The sequence below is a fragment of the Trachurus trachurus genome, assembly GCF_905171665.1.
Source record: "Trachurus trachurus genome assembly, chromosome: 18".
NCBI classification, from domain to species: domain Eukaryota; kingdom Metazoa; phylum Chordata; class Actinopteri; order Carangiformes; family Carangidae; genus Trachurus; species Trachurus trachurus.
Genome location: NC_139909.1, coordinates 12907679 through 12927814, shown reverse-complemented (window position 1 = coordinate 12927814; position 20136 = coordinate 12907679). Strand labels below are relative to the sequence as shown.

The following is a 20136-nucleotide window of genomic DNA, read 5'->3' as shown; positions in this document are numbered from 1 at the left end:
AATCCTTATACCACGCGTGGACACTCCCACTTTTGCCTGAGGCTCGACTGTCAGAGCTTTAATTTTGAAACTTTTTTAGCGGATGTCTTGTGTGTTTCATTGTGATTAATTTGACATAATTAGTCAGAGCAGCTGAGTCTGAGCTCTGCGCGGACCAACACAAGCCAAGCTCGCGCCCAGTCACCAAAAAAAAAAAAAAAAAAAACCCACAAAAAAATAACAATGAGTGCGCACGACGCGCAACTCGCTCCAAGCTTCTTCTCCTTCTTCTCCAGCAGCAGCAGCAGCAGCAGCAGCGGCGGAGTTTTCTCTCCCGGAGGAGTCGTAGCATGCGTCTGTGCGCCAGCCGGAGGGAGAAGGACCACAGGGATATAACTTGACCGCGCACGGACGGAGTTTGTGATTTGTTTTTCTTTTTGGTGTGGAGTGGAGAGGAAATCATGCCTTTCCACAAGCGGACGATACTTCCGAAAGATGTGTGCAAGGCGCCGGACGGCAGGCTGCAGCTGCTGGAGGCGCAGCAGCAGCAGCAGCAGCAGCAGCAGGAGGAGGAGAGGAGGAGGTGGAAGCGGAGGCAGCAGCAAGCCGCGGAGGTTTTCGGGGACTTGGGAGACGTGTGCGGCTTCACCTTGTGCTCGGTGCTGCGGCAGCTCTCGGATCTGTCCCGGCTGTCGGTGAGCATCCTGGAGGAGCTGGAGGGGGAGCTGGTGTCCGCCTGCCGCCGCTCCTGCGCGCTGGAGGGCAGAGTGGTCCGGCTGCAGCGGCACGTCGCAGAGCTGGTCAGCAAGCCTCCACCGAGAGGTACACACACGTTTAACACACACACAAACACACATCTACACACTCAACACCTGGGGTCACTCTGTAGGAGCAGAGTTGGACCAGTGGTGTCAAAGTTTGTGGAGACATTTCATTTCAGCTTGGACTCATAACTGCTCTGTGTGTGTATGTGTGTGTCTTATCTCCACGTTTATCCAGGTTGAGAGGTTTATTATTGTGAGGTTTGTTTGTGTCAGCTGGCAGCAAAAGGTGTTGCAGGAAATACCAGAATCCATGTGTTTAAACCAGCTGGGAAAAGTGAGATTTGTTGCCATAAAACCCTGATTGAATCACTAAAAATGTGAAGTTGGAGGAGGCGGAGAGCGCGTGTGGATGATTTATGACTCGCTGACACCTTCTCCTGCATCTTCCACTTCACTTTCTGTGACTTGAACTTAAAGCTGTTTGGATGTGCAGTTTTTACAGGGTGCTCCTGAAGGCAGCACGTTGCTGTGGGCGTACAGAGAGAGAGAGACAGGAATGTGTGCTTGGTGTAAAAGCAGAGATGTCATACATGTTTCAGAGTTTTGTCACTGTACCTGCCACTTTGTGTTCCCGTCACCGCGTCACCTCCTGCAACTGTGTCACTGTCACACACACATAAACACACACACACCCAGCTACACACACACACAACTGCCTTCACACCGCAGCTGCAGCAGGTAAGGACACATTTCAACATGATGCTGTTGTCACTCACAGGAGGTTAAAGCCTCGTAACAGACGCTGTAAACATGTTTGGTTTCTCTGAGCCTCACCTGTAAAAACTCAGCAGGAGTCGGTGACGAAGCTGCATTCGAAACACCGAGGATGGAAACCTGTAGAGACGTCTCGTGTCTCGTTGTTTCGAATAAGAACTGAACATATTGATAGATTATGGAGTTTTCCGAAGAGCAATTATGATTCAAATCAGAGTCTGACCTGTGTTTCTTCAAGGGAGAAAAGTTTCTGCTCAGTTTAAGAATAATTCATCTCGTTTATGATGGGGTCATTTAACAGATTTTACACAAAGAGTTCGTATTTTCCGTTGTTGCTCAGTTTTTTTACTTAATTTCTCACTATTTAAAACCTTTTAAAGTCATTTTACTTGTCTCTGCCCCCTGGTGGTTGAATGAAGAAGCACTAGTGCGACCTTTCTTACGACCTGTGCACTGGTTCTACTGGATTTCTGAGGCAGATGCTACAACATCAGTACACGGGGGTAATTTTGTTTGACATATACATAAACACAACACAACAGCCTTTATCCTTTTACCTGTAGCTGCAGGTGTCATTACCTTCCTGCTCTGTGACTGTTGTTTCCTAGCGACGACAGCCTGATGGAGGTTTTCCCCTTGAGATTTCCCCTTGAAGTGTTGATTGGTTCAGACGTTTGAAGTTGTTTTTTTAAGAGTTTTCCAGCTCACCTGTAGAAAAACTGTTCAAATAATCAATAACTTCTCAATCAATAACCCAGAGTTACCAAGTGAAGGATCATCTCAGCCTGCTTGTAGGCTACATACAACACAGTGATGCTCCTTCTGTAGCCGATCGGTGTTTAAGGTGGGACACATCATCACGTGTTCCTCTATGCAAGTATAATAAGAAGTTTAGGCCAAATGCATGATGGGAGATTTTTGGCAATGGCCGACCGACCTGTTTTTACTTAGCTGTTCTTCTCTCAGTGTTTGCGTTAAAGCTCAAGGAGCGAGCGCACGGAGAAAGTATAACGTCGACTGCGAACACGGGTTTTACGAGGCTGTCAGCTGTGTGTGTGAGTGTGTGTGTGTGAGAGAGAGAGAGTGTGTGTGTGTGTGTGTGTGTGTGTGAGCGAGCATGTACTGTACAGTGTGATAAGAGAGAAAGTCCCTCTAAACACAGACCAGATGTAGAAGCTGGAAAGAGGAGAAGAGGAAGAAAGATAAAACAAAAAGCAGCTCTCCATTCAGTTTACTTTACAGAGAGTGTGTGTGTCGGCCTGTGTGTGTGTGTGTGTGTGTATGAGAGAAAAGATTCATCTCTGTCTTTATGTTCATCATCTCTTCTTCTTCTTATTTTCTTTTCTAAATGCTGTGTGGGCTCCACTGTATCACTAACATGTGGGCAGCAGCAGCAGCAGCAGCAGCAGCAGCAGCAGCAGCAGCAGCAGCAGCAGCACACGGCTAAATAATCAATAGAGCTGGACTGGGCCTTCTTCACTCATTATCATCCTCTCTCCACCACCTCTCTTCTCTCTCTCTCTCCTTTTCCCGCCTGTTTCTGGCTCAGTGTTGCTGAAGATAAACTATTTAACAGCTCCAGAAAAACCGGATGGAGGAAACACAAGCGTGTGCACGACTCCCTCAAAAAAGCTAAAGTTGTTTTTTTTTTGTTTTTTTTTAAGAGATGACGACGTGACATCAGAGAGACGTGGCTGCATTGTTTGTAGATGTTTTGTATTTTTAGAGGCTTTTTTTGAATCTCTTAGTCATCGTTTTGTCCGTCTTTGTTGTTGTGCGTCTCTATCTGGTTGTTTTTTTATTATGTATTCGCTGTAATTTTTGTGTGACATTTCTTCACAGTCTCTTTTTTTCTCGTATCCTTAGTTGTTGTTGCCTCGTTTCTCTTTTTGTAGTGACTGTGTTGACTTTTCAACAGTCTCTGGATCTAATCTAACTAATCAATATTGCAGCGCTCAATAATGTGATTATGTATTGGGATGAGAAATGTTTGCTCCAAATACTTTACAAACAATAAGCAGCATTTTGTGGGATATAAGTGTGAAAAGGAGCAGATGGAGCGATTGTTGGAGGAAGGACAGTTGGATGTTTGAAAGGATTTAAAAACTTTTTAGCTCCTTATTTTTCATAAATTCTACTTATTGATTTTTGTCAAGTCAACTTTTCTTTTCCCTAAAATCACTCACATGGAAACAATGCACTTCTTCTACTACTTGAATTGAAATTTTTCTCTTTAGTCAGATGTTATCAGCCTTAGCTAGCTAGCGAATTAAGATAACATTAGCTCCAGCTGACATATTTTAACATGAGAAGCCTTAATGGAGCCTTGAATGTGCACTTAAATGGCTTCTTGCATAGAAAAAGATAAGAAAGAGCTGTTTAGACCGAATGCTGTAAATGTTTTTCTAATGCACCAATGTTCTCAGCTTTAGGGATGGAAATTGGTAAGGTTTAATGGCTACCAACGCCATTATCAATTCTGCCTACACCAAAGTAGGCTTATACATGTTTTCACTGTCAACAAAACTAGTTTAATGACGAGTCTCTGAACACTGAACAAGATAGATAACGGGTTTCACAGCTAATTGTGTTGCTGCGCATTGACAGTCGTTGTCGTCTTCTTTCTCCTTTGTCATTTCGCCCTTTGCGTTTGCGTTGTCCACCTCAGGTGAGAGCCAACGTCACCGTTTTGGACGTCACACGAAAGAAAGTAGTAGTAGGTAGGCTACATGATGTTGATGGATTGAATGAGCTGTAACCAGTTCTCCCCTTTTCCACCAAACTGGGTCCAGTGCTGGTTCAACTCTGGTGCCTCCAAAGAACCAGTTTGCTTTTCCACTGGTTAGGAGCTCCTGTCTTTGCTGCCTGCTACAGTCATGAACGGACCTGAAAATTAAAACCCGGTCCAACCAGCGGGTGTTGAACACCGGACCCGACGTGGTCCGTCTAATTAGCGATAACTCTCAGTCTAAACCCGGCTTTAAAAAAAAAAAAGGAAGCCGTCTTCGTCGTAATCGCCGCAACTGGCAGCTATGTTTTGACGGCGATATGTTTTGATATGAGCATTAGCTGTGTTTACATCGATAAACAAACTTAATACGTATCAATAACGTTGTGTATATCTTCGCGCAGGAAGGAACCGGTTCTTAGCTGTAGCCCAGCAAGGAGTTAGTGCTTGCTTGCAACCAGTTTTAAGAACCAAGAACCGGCGCTTAGGCGATGGAAAAGCAAAGAATCGGTGATAAGCAGGCACTGGCTCCGAACCAGCACCGGAACCAGCTCGGTGGAAAAGGGGCCAACAGGAACTGGCTTCATCCTTACTCATCTTATGTCCATTAAAAAGCACCAAAGACTTTGTTGTTTCTGTTTTATTGTATTTTGTATGTTTGTATGTGTCTTTGAGACATGAGGCTGGACTGAACTATGGCTGCTGAGCTTTGGACTGACTGGACTGGGATTCTGCCACAGCTGTGGTCAAAGTTTGGTTTGGTTTGGTTTGGTTTGGCCTGTTCAGATTTCTGGGGTTTGAGGATATCGACTTCTCTTCCACTAACAACCTCCCCCACCTCCCACCTGCCAGAAACAGTGAAACTAAGGGTTGCATAAGGAAAGGCCACGCCGAAGCAGCACATGTTCCAGGCCCCTGATGAGGGTTTTTTTTCCACCCGGTCCAGAGTTTGTACAGGAGTCCGGTCCCTCATGAGCCGCTTCCAGGGGCCTCGCTGATACGATGACGAGGCCTGCAGGGATCGAAACAGGCTTCCCACAGAGGAAGAGTCGAACTGATACAGAGGAAGGGGATGTCAGTCGTCACTTTAGGAAAGCTCGATAGCACCGGAGTGTGTTTGCATCTGTGTGTGTGTCCTTCTTTCCACTGGAAGCCGTCACTCACTCTGTAGTCTCAGCTCGAGGAATTTGCAGCTTTCTGTTTCTCACACTGGCTTCATTTCCTGCCATTTTCTGTCAGGCATGCTGATGACCCCGTTGAAGTAGCGCAGGAATATCCCAAGTATGTGAATGGGAACCAAAGTCTTGTGTTTTTCTTTTGGTGCCTTTTTTTCTCCCCCCAACCGTATATTCTCTCTGGGAAAAAACACATTCCTTCTGATTTTCTTGCAGCGAAACGTTCCCCCCTCGTTCTCGGTCCGAGTCGACGCAGGGTTAAATGTTTTGTCGGAGCTGAGGATGTTTTAGATGGTCGATCGCTCACAGGAAGAGAAGCTGCTCTCTGTGGTTTTCAAATTAGAAGCACATTTCACCTCTGGACAGATCTCGCTCGGTGATTTCACTGCAGGTGTTTTCCCTGAGCTGTCAAAGACGACGCACCTGCTATGACATCAGCGTTGGGGGGGCGTGGCCTCAAGTGCAACATGGTTAAGTTTCATCCCCTGGGCCCAGTATTTCAAACGTGATCTGACAGGATTATCCTGGTCGGATTGGATTAAATCTAGATCTGATCTGAAAACTGGGTATTTCAACACAGATCAGGAGAATCCTGATCCTGAAGATCAGGGTTTCAGCTCTGGTAATCCAATCCTCCCTTGAATCCAGATAAAAGGCTGATTTGGGTATTTCAAAAGTCAAGTCAGATATCAGGATCAACTTGATACCAAAATTTCAGGATCATTCTGATCCCACCTCAGAGGTGGATTTGACTTGGATTGACAATGTCTCAGCTCCACTTTCCTTGATTTTGTTACTCAATATGTTCATTACACTTAATCTAAATTGTTAGTGTTTAAGTTTTAACAAATAATTGAAGTAATTGAAGAAATTTAAAACATGGCAAAAAATATTGTTTGGCCATACATCCTGAAACTGCTGTATATATTAATTTAAATCACATTCAAGCACTTTCCAAGCATTTACAAGGCATATTTTCATGCTTCTGATTTAATGAAGACAAATTTGACTTCAAAATAAACTTGAAAATGCATTTTTACAATGCTTGTAAAGTGAATGATATTTTAAAACATGCAGTAATGTATTTCAAAACGTGTTTGTATAGCCTACAAACTGATTATTTTACTTCATCAAATCAAATGTTATTGTGTGATAAATGAACATACGGTAATCATGTTTAGTGAGAGGCTTCTATAAGGAAGACAAATTAAGAGTAAAGTATTTCTAATCGGGTCACTGACCAAGCTATAGGTTTATGCTATGAAAAATAATGCAATCACAATTTCAAGCAGTTTCAATGGCTTTATTTCAAGTACAGTTTCAAGCACTTTATTCAAAATCCAAACACCAAGGTTTCCAAGGATTTCCAAGACTCTTGTTGCACTGTTGTCCAGTGGTATTGCTGAGTGGTCTATGGCTGTGAGTAGGCTCTGAAAGTAAAAAGAGACGGTGTATGAGTATATCTTTGTCACAGTCAGAAATAAACAATAGTCACAGAAATGGTCAAAACATGATATCACCAGCATTACTGACACTTCTGAATGAACTGTATTGTTCACGTGCTGTGTAAGTTAATGTTACGTTTCCTAATTACTGCAGCAGTGTGTTCTGCAGTGCACACAGCACAGGTAGCCTGCTTTAAAAAGTAAAAAAGTCCCCTGCATAACGTTAATAAACTCTGAACAGATTGGTGTAAGTGTAAAACAGTTAAGGTATGATGTACGTCAGATTAATTCCCTTGTTAATTAAACCAAAGTCCGCAAAATTGATCAACATAGCAGCTACGTCGCTAGCCCGTTAGCTCCTTAACACACAAGTGAATGGAGCCGAGTTAGCTCCCGTTAGCATCGCCGTGGATCAATTAGGGATCGTTACGCTCTCGTTTCAAGTAGGTGACAAATCAAATAGTTGGCTTGCATGATGTGTTGGTTGGCGTTCGTATGGTCTTAAAACCGCTACACATTAGACGGCAATAAACTTACACTTTTGACGTGAAAGTCGCGCTCCCAGCTGCTCCTTTGGTGAAGTAGTCCGCCATGTTTCAGATCCGGAGGCGGAGACTTGAGATTTGGAAATCCATATCCGGCCAGGTAGGGATCACGGTGATCCACCCTGCCAGTGTTTTGAAATACTCAGATAAAGTCAGCAGGATCACCGTGATCCAAGACTGAGAAAAGGAGGATTTCATTATCCGGATTATTCTGATCCAGATTACAAGTTTTGAAATACTGGGCCCTGGGGAGCAGAGCCAGGCAGCCTTATTCTGCTTTGACATGTATAAACATCACTGTTTTCTGGATAAATCTACTCAAATCACAGTGTAATTCATTATCCATCTTCATAAAGGGTGATGACAACAGGTCGGTCGGCGCGTTAGAAATGTGGTCGGTGGTTCATGTGTTTATGGTTTGTGGAGTCGAAACGGCAATTTTATGCACGAATTAACACCTGCGCTGTAATTTTGCTCATTTGCAACAAGCGGTGCTTTCCAAATAAATGTTTCTTTTGGCCCCTTTGGAGATGTGAAGTTGTGGTTTTGGGAGCGTGTGTGTGTGTGTGTGTGTGTTTAGAGCTGCCGACATTCATCCGTCATACAGGGAGAAATTCATCATCTCGGAGGCCGAGCAGCTGGAACAAAGTGTACGACTGGAAAAACTAGTTTCACTGCTGTCGTTTCTACACCTGGATTAAAAGTTCCTCAGGAGGCATTCAGGGACATCACTAACTGATGTGCACAAGGCAATTTGAAGCACCTATAGCGACATACTGTACAGGTGTGCACGAGTGATTGTATGTACCTGTCACATGACATGGGAACCATCAGTAACATGTGACACCGAATGTCACTTCTCTTTTTAAGATTTATTGCGATTTGCTGCTGATCCCCACAGATGTTTCCAGTGTGTTTACAGGGTTGTGTGTTTCAGAGGGAGCTGCACAAAGCCTGATGAATCCCCTCAGATGAGTCAATTGTTGTCTGGGTCTGAAAAAGTACAAAGTTGAGAAAGTAAAAATGAGTTTACGTGGAGTTAGGAAGAATCAAATGTTAGCAGCTGCTCACATAACGCATCTGGGTCTCTTGGTTTGTCCTGTTTCCCTGTTGGAAATTTCAGCTGCAGTGTCCCCTGAAGTTGACATTGACATTTCTGACTTGGTAAAAATGGTAGCAACCAACCAACCAACCAACCAACCAACCAACCAACCAACCAATCAACCAACCAACCAACCAACCAACCAACCAGTCAACCAACCAACCAACCAACCAACCAACCAACCAACCAACCAACCAACCAACCAACCAACCAACCAACCAACCAACCAGTCAACCAATCAACCAACCAACCAACCAACCAACCAACCACCAACCAACCAACCAACCAACCAACCAGTCAACCAATCAACCAATCAACCAACCAACCAACCAACCAACCAACCAACCAACCAACCAACCAACCAACCAACCAATCAACCAACCAACCAACCAACCAACCACCAATCAACCGACCGACCGACCGACCGACCGACCGACCGACCGACCGACCAACCAACCAACCAACCCAAGTGAAAACTGATTATTAGCACTTTTGTCTCGTTGTGTTATCCAGTGCTCAGTTGGACTAGAGTGCAGTTAATTTCAGCTTTTGGACCAAACTCTCAGCATTTGAGTTGCATTATGGGTAATGTAGGCACCAGGTTTTTGCTCAGAAAGAATAATGTTTGGATTATGAGGAAATCTTTTCCTGCTGCACTGATTTTCTAAAGCTGTACCGAAATCTGTCTTTTCCTTTTGTTGCTCTATACTAGCCTATTAATTTCCCCCCAAAGCCTGTTATGAAAATCAAATGGTTGATGAGAAAAAGTCTTTAACTCCCTCTCCTTTTCTTTTTCTCTCTCTAATTCCCCCCATCCTCCCCCTCTCCTCCCTCGTTCCCACGGGTGGACGTCAACCTCATGACTCAGTATCCCTCCCTGTTGGCCCCTCTGTAATTCCCCTTCTCCTCCTCTCTCACTGCTTTTCCCCCCTCGGTCTCCATCCTCCAACACATCTCATCATGCTTTAACAGCCAGCGACGTGTAGTCCTTCTTAAAAACTTGTTTTTTGAGCCGATGTTTGGAGATAAATTGAGGCTCTGACCTGACACACTGAAGCGTTCAGTGGAGATGGATGACTTAAGACATCCTGGCTTTCACTTTGGAGATGTTCTCTTAAACCACAGAGGGTTTTTATCACACATGCAAGCTGTGGTCTGAGAAATCTTTTTCAGTGTCAAAATGTTCACTCCTCCTCCTCCTCCTCCTCCACCATCACTCACTCTTCCTACTGGCAGTGATTCAGAGGCAGCAGAAGCAGCAGCAGTAGCAGCGGTGGTGGTGGTGGTGGTGGTGGTGGCGGCGGTGCAGAGGAACTTCCCGCCACTGCTCCCAAAACACCGCAGGAGAAAGATGTTTTCATTTTTTTTATAATCTGATTTAAATTTTTAGTGAAATGTAATATTCAGAGCTGCCAATTCACCAGAAAGTCAGACTCATTTGCAGATTCTCATAATAAACCAAGTGGAATTATTCATCATAACAATAATGTCTCCTTGAAACAGGACGACAGTAAAGATTTAGATGCTGCCCTCTTTTTTTAGTGTTCAGCATATCTGGAAACTTCATTTCCTCTTTCGACCATGTTCAACGATCTAATTCAACCAGAAAGGTTCATATCAAAGGCTCAACCTGTACTCTCTTTCTGGCTTGGGCTGCTTGTTGCCATCCGTCATCGTCTTGTTGCCTGTTGAATCATCTCTAAAGTTTGATAAGAAAAAACTAATGATCAGAGCAGCTGTGACCCATTTAAAAGAAGCTGATCCAGTTGATATTTTGCATGTAATAAAAGGAATTTTAAAACATTTTTTGGAAGCAATGGGAAGCGAATGAGAGGCTGCTAAGTCTGACCTAATGCGCTCTCTTCTCGTCAGACTCCAGCAGCCTATTCTGGACTAATTGCAGCTGATTTAGTGTTTTTTATATGGTGCAGAATATAACGAGTTCCTGTAGTTCAGACTGGATGAAAGTATGGTATGTATGGGCTAGAGTTAAGGTTGGGGGCTAGGGTCAGCACCAGGGTTTAATACTAGAGAAAAACAAGACTTGAGCTTGAACGCTTACAATAAATTTCTACTGCCAAGCACGGTGAGGGAAATTTAATTATCTCCACCTTATCCTCATGAAATTGGTGAAATTTGCATGGCATCCATCACTTTATATCTGAAGCTCATATGAAACTACCAGAAACAAAAGTTTGTAGAACAAGGTCTAATCATGCCATGCCAATAGGAAAAATAAGGGGACCCAGAATGGACCCTTGAGGTACACAGGGTTCCTACAAGTTTCCTAAAGTTAAATTTAAGACTATTTAATACCTTTTTAAGACCATTTATACATGAAATTAAGACTTTAGTCGGCCTGTTTTACAGCCATATCGGCAAAGAAGAAAAATGAAATTCTTGAATTTCACAGTGTGCGTTTATTTGAAAAACAGTTCACAGTAACCGTGCAAATGAACAGGGGGTCTTCATAAATGAAGTCTGCAGTGACGTATCTATATATCAGGGATGTGATTGGCCAAGGACAAAAAAGCAGGAAATTATACGGACCCATAGCGCGACATGGCAACAGTGCAGCCATTACACACAATGACATAATTTTGACCCTTTATATTAAACAATTAATTTAAGGAGAAAAAAAACCCTCAAAAACAGCATGTCAATCAATAGGTGCAGATATTATTACAGTGTGTGTGTTGTGAATATCGCACACACTGTGACATAAACTTCATCATTTTGATCATTCAATGTGTCTTAGAGCGAGAGAGACAGGAGAGAGAGCCAGTTATGACAGGTGGAATTAGCACTTGATATTGAACTTATTTAAAAGGAAAACAAACATGCAGTAGCCTACTTAGCTCCATTTTAATAATTAATGATGGAAAAAGAGTTCTTGAACCATTGAGACCTTCCAGCCAGATGTGTGGTACATGTCTAATAGCCTATTTTTTGTAGCTGCTTAAGTAAATAATCATTTTTAAAAAGCAGATTTAGTACTGACTGAGGTTCCTACCGCGGCAAAAAAAAAAAGAGAGAGAGAAAACTACCGACTACCGCCGCTACGTCTTCTTGTTACTGCTCCGTGGTCGGGGCAACATCAACACCTATGGCTGTGTGGGTTAACGTCTCTGGTTAAATGGTGGATAATGGCGGTCCGGCGGTCCACCGGTCCCCACCCCCCCACACCCCCTCTCAAAAAAAAAAGAAGCGGATTTGCATGATTTACGAGGGTCGCATTTTCATGTCTAAAAATCCGGATTTCCGGATAAATCCGGAAAAATCACATCCCTGATATATATATTGCAGTGCGGTCGAAATGATTAGTTCCGCCTCTCTGTATTTACGTTATTTTTTATTAAATATTCGCGATTGACAAATAAAAACTTAAAAATAGAGAGAAGTTACAAACAGCACAATTTTTAAGACCCAAATATAAAAATTCAAGACTTTTTCAAGACTTTTTAAGGTATTATTTTCAAATTTGAAATTCAATGCTTTTAAGACTTTTTAAGACCCCGCGGGAACCCTGGGTACACCACAAGGAAGTTAGGAGAAGGAGGAAATTAAACCGTCAAATTCAATGAAAATTTTCGTGTCAGTGTTGATTCATCTCTGGTAACCTTTTCTTTTGTTGAGACATGTAGTCTATCCGTTGTTTTAAAACAGGAGAGAGCTGAAAGTTAGCAACAACAGTCAGAAAACTCTGAAAAAAACACTGTGGCCTGGTGTTTGAAACCACATTTTAAGGCAGCAATCTGAAAATGATCAAGCTGTGACCTTGAATACATGAACATGTTGACAACAACCTCAAATATTAACATAGTGCTTTATTTTGAACCCTGAATGTGATCTTTCCCTAAACCCAATAGTGATTTTTGAGGGATGTTGTCCTGCTGATACAGTCATTGGATCCAAATATGTGTCATTATGTCACATTGTCTCATTTTTAAGACTTGTTTACCTTTTTATTTCAGTTTCTAAGCCTATTATTAGAGTTTAGAGACTATTTACCTTACCTTAGGACAGATATCTTTCAAAATATGTACAGGATCGTCAGAGCGCAAGTTTGAATTAGTTTGAGTTGTGAAAGCTCAGTGTGAATTCAGTTGTTTCTTCTCTGTTCACACACAAACAAGACTTTGAACCGAAGTGACGCATCGATCTGATATTTTCTCTGTATCATCACATTCCCATATGGTCGACTGGAGGAGACTCAGTGATTCAGTTGTAATTCTCAGAAGGTCTGTGAAATAAATCACTGTGTGTGTGTGTGTACGTGCGTGTGTGTGTAACCAAGTGTGTTTGAGTGTGTTTTCAAGGTCAGTGAGAAACCATAGTAGATGTAGTGCATTTAATGTTTCTGTTGGAGCCGTTAGTATTTCCCCTTGCTGCTTTGTGTTTTCAGAGTTAGTGTGTGTGTGTGCGTATGTGTGCATGTGAGACATTTTTCTTGTGTGTATGTGTGTGCCTGCACATGCTCAGTTTTCTGTGTGTGTGTGTGATTAGTTAGTGAAGCTGGAATTAGGTGGAGGTGGAACCATGGGCCCCTCTGTGGTTTCTGTGGTCAACTCGACCATTAATTACCCACAAAGAGGAATAAGGTGGAGTGTGTGTCTTTGTGCATATGTGTGTGTGTGTGTGTCTGTGTGCAAAAACAGGAAAATGTACCAAAGAGAGAGAAAGGGAGGGAGGGAGGGAATGCCGTTCTTCTTCTGAAAAACCAGAGTGAATTGTAGATTCAGGTAAAAGAGACGGAGAAGAAAACCTGCTAACAACTTCCTGACTTGGCCGAGAGCCCGACAGTCCTTTCCTCTTGCACACACACATCCACACGCACACGCACACACACACACACACACACACACACACACACACACGCACACACACGCGCACACACACACACACACACGCACACACACACACACACACACACACACACACACACACACACACACACACACACACACACACACACACATCCACACGCACACACACACACACAGTCTTTAAGCTGTAGCCTACTGCAAACAGTGAGAAAACTTCATGTGAAGTTTGTGCAAAGTGTTTAGAGTAACACACACACACACACACACACACACACACACACACACACACACACACACACACACACACACACACACACACACACACACACACACACACACACACACACACACACACACACACACACACACACACACACACAGGCTACAGCCAAAGGGATAACACTTTTCTCTCTCTCTCTTTATGTAAGTCATATTTACCTCCTTCCACTGCATATTTTTGGTCAGACAAGTCGCCATGGAAACCACCCAGAGCTATTGTATACTTCTGTATGGGATCCATGAAGTACAATGTGTGTGTGTGTCTGTGTGTTTTTGTGTGTAAATGTGTTGTCTTACAGCGTCTCTAGCCCTCCAGTCGTCCTGCTGTGAACTACATGTAGTTTTTCTTTTTCTTATGTCAATGCACACACACATGCACGCACACATACATGCACACACACACACACATACATGCACACACGCACACTCTGTCTGAGCCTGCAGTCTTATGTTCTTCCCCTGGGGAGCGGCGCCGTCTGCGAGTTTGAATGTGCAGTAGCCTATTAATGGGAGTGAGATGAAAATGGGGGGGAAACCATACAAGAAGAAGAAGAACAAGAAGAAGGGATGAAAGGGAGGTGGGGAGGGAGAGAAGGAGCAGAGAGAGGAGACAGAAAAGAAAGATGAAGAAGAAGAAGCGGAGAGATAAGAAAACAGGAGGGAGCTGCTGGAGGAGGAAGGATGGGAAGATCAAAAGGAGGAGAAATTGACAACTGCTTAGGAGACTGTTATGTAATTTTCTAGTTTGATTTTTTCTTTGTTTGATGTTTCGCTTTGTTGGTTATAAAAGTGTGACGAAGGAAAGACTCCACACAAACCAGAGCATGGAGAACATGTGATGATAGAGCTCTACCGTCATCTTGTCTACATTTCCATGACAAAAGAGTTTGTCCCGAGTTATTTTTCCTTTAAGACAAAACAAAAAGCTGTGAAATGAGAAGAGGGAGTGAAAAATGAGATAAAAGTAGAGATCGGAGGACATGGAGGTTGTTCTGAAGGATCCTGTGTGGAAAAATAACAAATACCACAGGTGTGTGTGTGTGTCTCAATGGAGGCATATTGTTCCAGATGTGGAGTCTATGACGGCAGCAGTATGTAAACATGACACACTGAGGAAGATGCCGTGATAATGTGTAGCCTATGTGTGTGTGTAAACTTCAGTGAGTTACCCATGATCCTTAGTTCTCCTGCTTGCGATGTGGTTTTCCATTTACCTCTGAAGTCGGAGCTGGGAATGACGTCACATCTGAGTCAACCACATTTCAGTTATGAGTCGGTAACAAGTGCCCAAATCAACCCTTTTATTAGTTGTTGTTGTTAGCATTGTTAGCTAACAACAACACATTTTGTAATGCCTCAAAATTACGTCCAAACATCTGTTATTGACCATATTCACAGCGTCGACTCACCATATTTCCTTACATCATCACTTGGGGCAAACAAACTACCGCTGCTTCCCTGGCAACAAGCCGTACAAACGCCGGGAGTCTGATAAACTGCTTTCCTTTCATCGCTTCCTGGTTTATACAGATTTAAGGAAGGCATGGGTTGTTAACGTCTGAAGGGACACTTAGTGGGCCATATTTCAAAGTAAAACGACATTTGGGTTAAACTGATTTGAATTAAGTTAGCCGGCATTAGCTGCAACTGCTAATGTTAACAGTAACGTTTTGTGACGGCGTAAGTTAATGATAGGCTACATGATTATGAAGAATGAAGAAGGATGAAGATTACAGTCCAAAATATATCGTAAGTAGTCTATTAGAACAATAACAACATGTCTACAGGTAAAAACTACACAATACTGTAGCCAAAAACAAGACTAAATGGTTGATAAATGGTGTAATGTAGGCTAGCTTGTTGTTGGTAGCATTGTTAACTAGTAGCTTACCAGCTATAACAATGCACTGTGATAGTTTGTGAGTAAAAACAGCACAACACTCTGTCTACAGGTAGAAGTTGATCAATATGACTAATATTATGACACAAAAACAGGACTAAGTAGCTGATAAACAGTGTAATATTCAGCTTTTATTCATTGTTGACGTATGGAGCGGCCATCTTGGATTGTGAGCTCGGAGTTACTCTGATTTGCTGTTCTGACTTCAGGGGGCTGATTCTTCATTTTTGAAACGATAATCTTCTAATTAATTAGTCAATTAGTAATGGCCAAACACTGAAAACCACTTAGTTTGACTTTGATTGAAATGAGAGTGAGTGGCTGCAACTGACTGATAGCCTAGTTGTTCTGGGTATGAGTGAGTTAACAGACTGTATTGTGTGTGCGTGTGTGTTTGTGTGTGTGTGTGCAGAGCAAGCTGGTTTTATCAATGTGTTTCTGTGCACAGCTTTTCTCTCAGGGCTGTTACAGACAAAAGGCTGGCTGTCAACAGCAACACGCTTTACGTTGGCCAAGGCATGCTGTAATGGTGGACGCAATCACTTCCAGATGACGGACGGAGAGAGAGTGTGTGTGTGTGTGTGAGGCTTGAATTTGAGAATGGGAAAGAGAAAAAGGGGAATATCACTCTGTTGTGGAGGGAGTAGGCCTAACTGGGATCACGTGCAGGGAAGACAAGCATAAATGTTGTTTTGACACATTTAACTTTTTGGATTTCAATAATATTTGGATACATTTTTCAGACTTAATTCCAAATGCGTTGATTCAAAGCTCAAAGAAATCAAAGTCCAGCAGTGGCTTGTTGTTGCCTTTGGTTCTGACTTGTGTGTATAACGGTTTTAAAGTTGTGAGTTTTTGTTTTGTTTTGTTTTGTTGGAAGTGAGACTCCACAGCAGATGAGGCCTCGTTATATTCAGCACCATCAGCTTAAAAAAAAAACATTTATTGGCAAAGTGTGTTGGAGAGGAGGCAGCAGGAGCGAGCTTCAGTCGAGGAGAACACACAGTTCTGATGCTCAACACATGGACACGGACACCCTGATGAGTCCCTGTGTGTGTGTGTGTGTGTGTGTGTCCACCACCTGGCAGACGCGAGGCTCTGCGGTTTGGACGTGGTGTGAATCAACAGTGAGTGTTTGTTGTTTGTAAACAACTCCCAGACCCTGCTACGTCTGCTGTTGACGCCCGGTCGTCACCGTGACGATTGGTGTCAGTTATGACTCATTTGTGTGATGTTGTGTCTGACAGGGAGGAAGGCTTGTTTTTGCATCAAGTCCTGATCATCATCATCATCATCACCATCTTCATCGAGTCAGCATGAAAATCAGTGTTGCCAACTTGGCGACTTTCTCGCTAAATCTGGCGACTTTCCAAACCCTCTTGGCGACTTTTTTTGTCAAAAGCGACTAGCGACAAATCTAGCAACTTTTTCCAGTGATATTACAAACGCTCCTGGACCTGAAATCACGTTATCACAGCTGTTTTCAGCACTCACAGGTAGTCAGCCTACACATTAGTGTCACGGAGCTGTTTCCGCTGCACTGCTCCATGCCACAGACATACCCCCCCCCCCCCCCCCCCCCCGCTGAGGTAATGACATCATTTAGCGACTTCTAGCGACTTTTACAACAGCTAATAGCGACTTTGCTTACTGAGGAGTTGGCAACACTGATGAAAATATCTGTTTGAAATCGCCCCCTACCACGGATGTAGTGCAAAAGTGTGTAGAAAATTGAGTGTGAACAAGCGATGTACACTACTTTCTACTCCTGTATCCCACAATGCAATGTGGTCGTGTTTTGCCAGAGAAGAAGCGCAAGCTAATTAGCATGTTAGCTACGATTTCTTCTTTAGGTTACCAGTTGACATCGGCGAATCAACAAATAGCTACTTAAACTCAGACTTATTTTCCTCGTCTGAGGAGCAGGAGTTGGGCGAGCTGCATCTGAACAATAACAGGCAGCGTTAAATCAATCAAATAAAGAAACCGTTACTAGTCAGTAGCCTAGCTTACGAACTAAGCTAATAGCCACCGTTCACACGAGAGCTGTTACAGCAGTAGTTGACCGAACCAAACTTCCACACGGTTGATATTTCAATTGTCCGAGAAACACAACCATGCAGAATCCTCAAACGTCCCTGCAAGTGTCCGGTTTTGTTCAATCAAAATAATTTTTTATCTCCATGTGTGGTGGTCTCTCAAAACATCTGTTGAGATTTAGAAACACTTTATGTGTGTACCAGGCTTAAGCTACGTTGCTCCTGGCGGACAGCGCTACACAGGACGAGCCGGTTTATTGTCTCGGAGAACTCTAGTTAAAAATGTGGCGTCCGACCACATCACAAACAAAGTCTTTATGGCTGGAAAGTGGAAAGTGTGATAAAAGTCCAGCTGTGACGATGTTTTCAGGGCTTGTTGAATTCACCAGTAGCTCCAGATCTCACGGTGGCTGCTTGTCCGATACTTTATACCTCCTCCACATCCATCTGCCCCAGGACCACAGAGGGAAACGAGCTCTTAACCACGAACGCAGCAGTAAATCTGTTGTTGTCTATGAAAACAAACAGTAAAACAAACACATAGTAAACAGGCAGGATGACGAGCAGGAGCAGGGCTCTGATTGGTCGACTGGTCTCATGTCCTGTACAGTCAAACACATGTAGAGCTCCAACAGTTCAGCGATTAAATTAATCATCAACTATTTTGATAATCGAATAATCGGTTTGAGTAGTTTTTTAAAGAAAAAAAAGTCAAAATTCTCTGATTTCTGTGAATGTGAATATTTCTGGTTTCTTTGTTCCTTTATGACAATAAACTGAGTAAGTATCTATTTGGTTTGTGGACAAAACAAGACATTTGAGGACGTCATCTTGTGGTTTAATTGGCACATTTTTCAAAATGTTTTAACATTTTATTGACCAAACAACTAATCGATTAATCGTTGAAATAATCAAAAGATTAATTGAGAATGAAAATATTTGTTTGTTGCAGCCCAAACACATGCTTAGTAATATAAAGAGACTTGTCAATGCCCTCTGTGCTCCAAACATCACCATATTGTCCACGCCTTCCTCCCTGATGCTTTAATTTCAAATCAAGTTTTATTAACCAGCTTCTGTGCTTTAATGTTTTATCAGCTCGGGTTGACACAGTAGAAAACAAGCCATCTTCATTTGGGTGTGTATTTTTGTCTGTGTGTATTTGTGCGTGTGTGTCCTCTGTGTGCCCTCCGTGTTCATTAGGGCCCTGTGTGAAGCAGGCACTCTGCCCTGTCGCACACTCACACACACACTCACACACTTTATTTACTTGTGTCCTGCCTGAGTGTCGACAGCTCTCACTCTGCTGCTGAAAATCTCACTTCAACGACCTTTAAAAGTTAATGAACTAGTTCTGAGCTCAGGAAATATTATAATATTTATGTCTGCCAATTGATTTAAACAAATTTTGGAGCTTGATTGTCTGAAGTTAATCACAATTAATTGCACATTTGTTCAAAATGTACATGTTTAATGGACATATATGGTGTTTTAGGCAGATGAGACTGAAGAAAACATTGATTATATATTATTATATTATATATATAGTATATAAAGGCCTGGCTTAATGTGGCTTAAAAAAAATATGAATATGAAGTACTGTATGCCATAATATGAGAGTTTTATCTGAACCTGGAGTTTGTTCATCAGCTTTTTGACTCTGTCGTCTTAATATCTTTGCTATTAACCTCATGAATAGACAGTTACTGTGGCTAAAAGAAGGGTAGGGTTCATTATTTTAAAATAATAATTATTAATTATCCTCAATTATTGTTCATTATTGACTTAATTCTCATTCAAACCTGCTGTCTGAAAAGTGCTGTATAAATAAAGTTCATTGTTGTTAATAACAGCCAGTGACTTGGCAAGAGGAACAAAGTGAAATGGACTGAATAGAAAGGCTGAATTTACTCTCCCTCTCTCTCTCGCTGTGTGTGTGTGTTTTATCTCTGGTTGTGTTTTTATATGTGTGGCATCTATTGCCTTGTGTTTTGCCTCTTTGTGTTATCTCTGACTGTGTGTGTGTGTGTGTGTGTGTGTGTGTGTGTGTTGTCAAGGCTGACGCAGCAGAACTAGCTGCAGCATGGTGAGCGAGGGGCACACACACACACACACACACACACACACACACACACACACACACACACACACACACACACACACACACACACAGAGACACACACAGGGATTGGGGGCTATCATGTGAACTGTCACTGTTGCTGGTTTTATTGCAAGAGAGAGAGACCACGTGAGAGAGAGAGAGGGAGAGAGAGAGGGGCAGAGAAAGTGAGTGAAAGTATAATCAAAGAGGTGAAGAGAGAGAGATGAGACAGGAAAGGAGGAGAGGGGGGAGTAAAGCCAGAGGACGGACAAGTGGACACAGACAGAGAGGAGGAGAGTGTCCACCCAAAGTAACAGACGAACGATAGATAGATAGATAGATAGATAGATAGATAGATAGATAGATAGTTCTGCAGGATGCGTTGGAAAAGGAGGCGTTTGCCGGCACAGGGGAGGAGGGGGGGCGATGAGGAGGAGGAGAAGATGGAGACTTCCTTCAGAGTGCATATCCTCAAAGGT

At 42.8% G+C, this 20136-nt stretch overlaps 1 protein-coding gene across 1 annotated transcript in view; it reads left to right on the top strand.

The window, feature by feature from the left end:
• Positions 1-440: 440 nt before the first annotated feature.
• Positions 441-20136, top strand: part of nhsl2 (NHS-like 2) — a gene marked incomplete at both ends in the record, with an annotated part of 147800 nt that continues 128104 nt past the window's right edge. Inside the window, one exon of the mRNA XM_083993240.1 lies at positions 441-801. Coding sequence (XP_083849366.1) covers positions 441-801 — 361 coding nt within the window. The remainder of the gene's footprint in view (positions 802-20136) is intronic.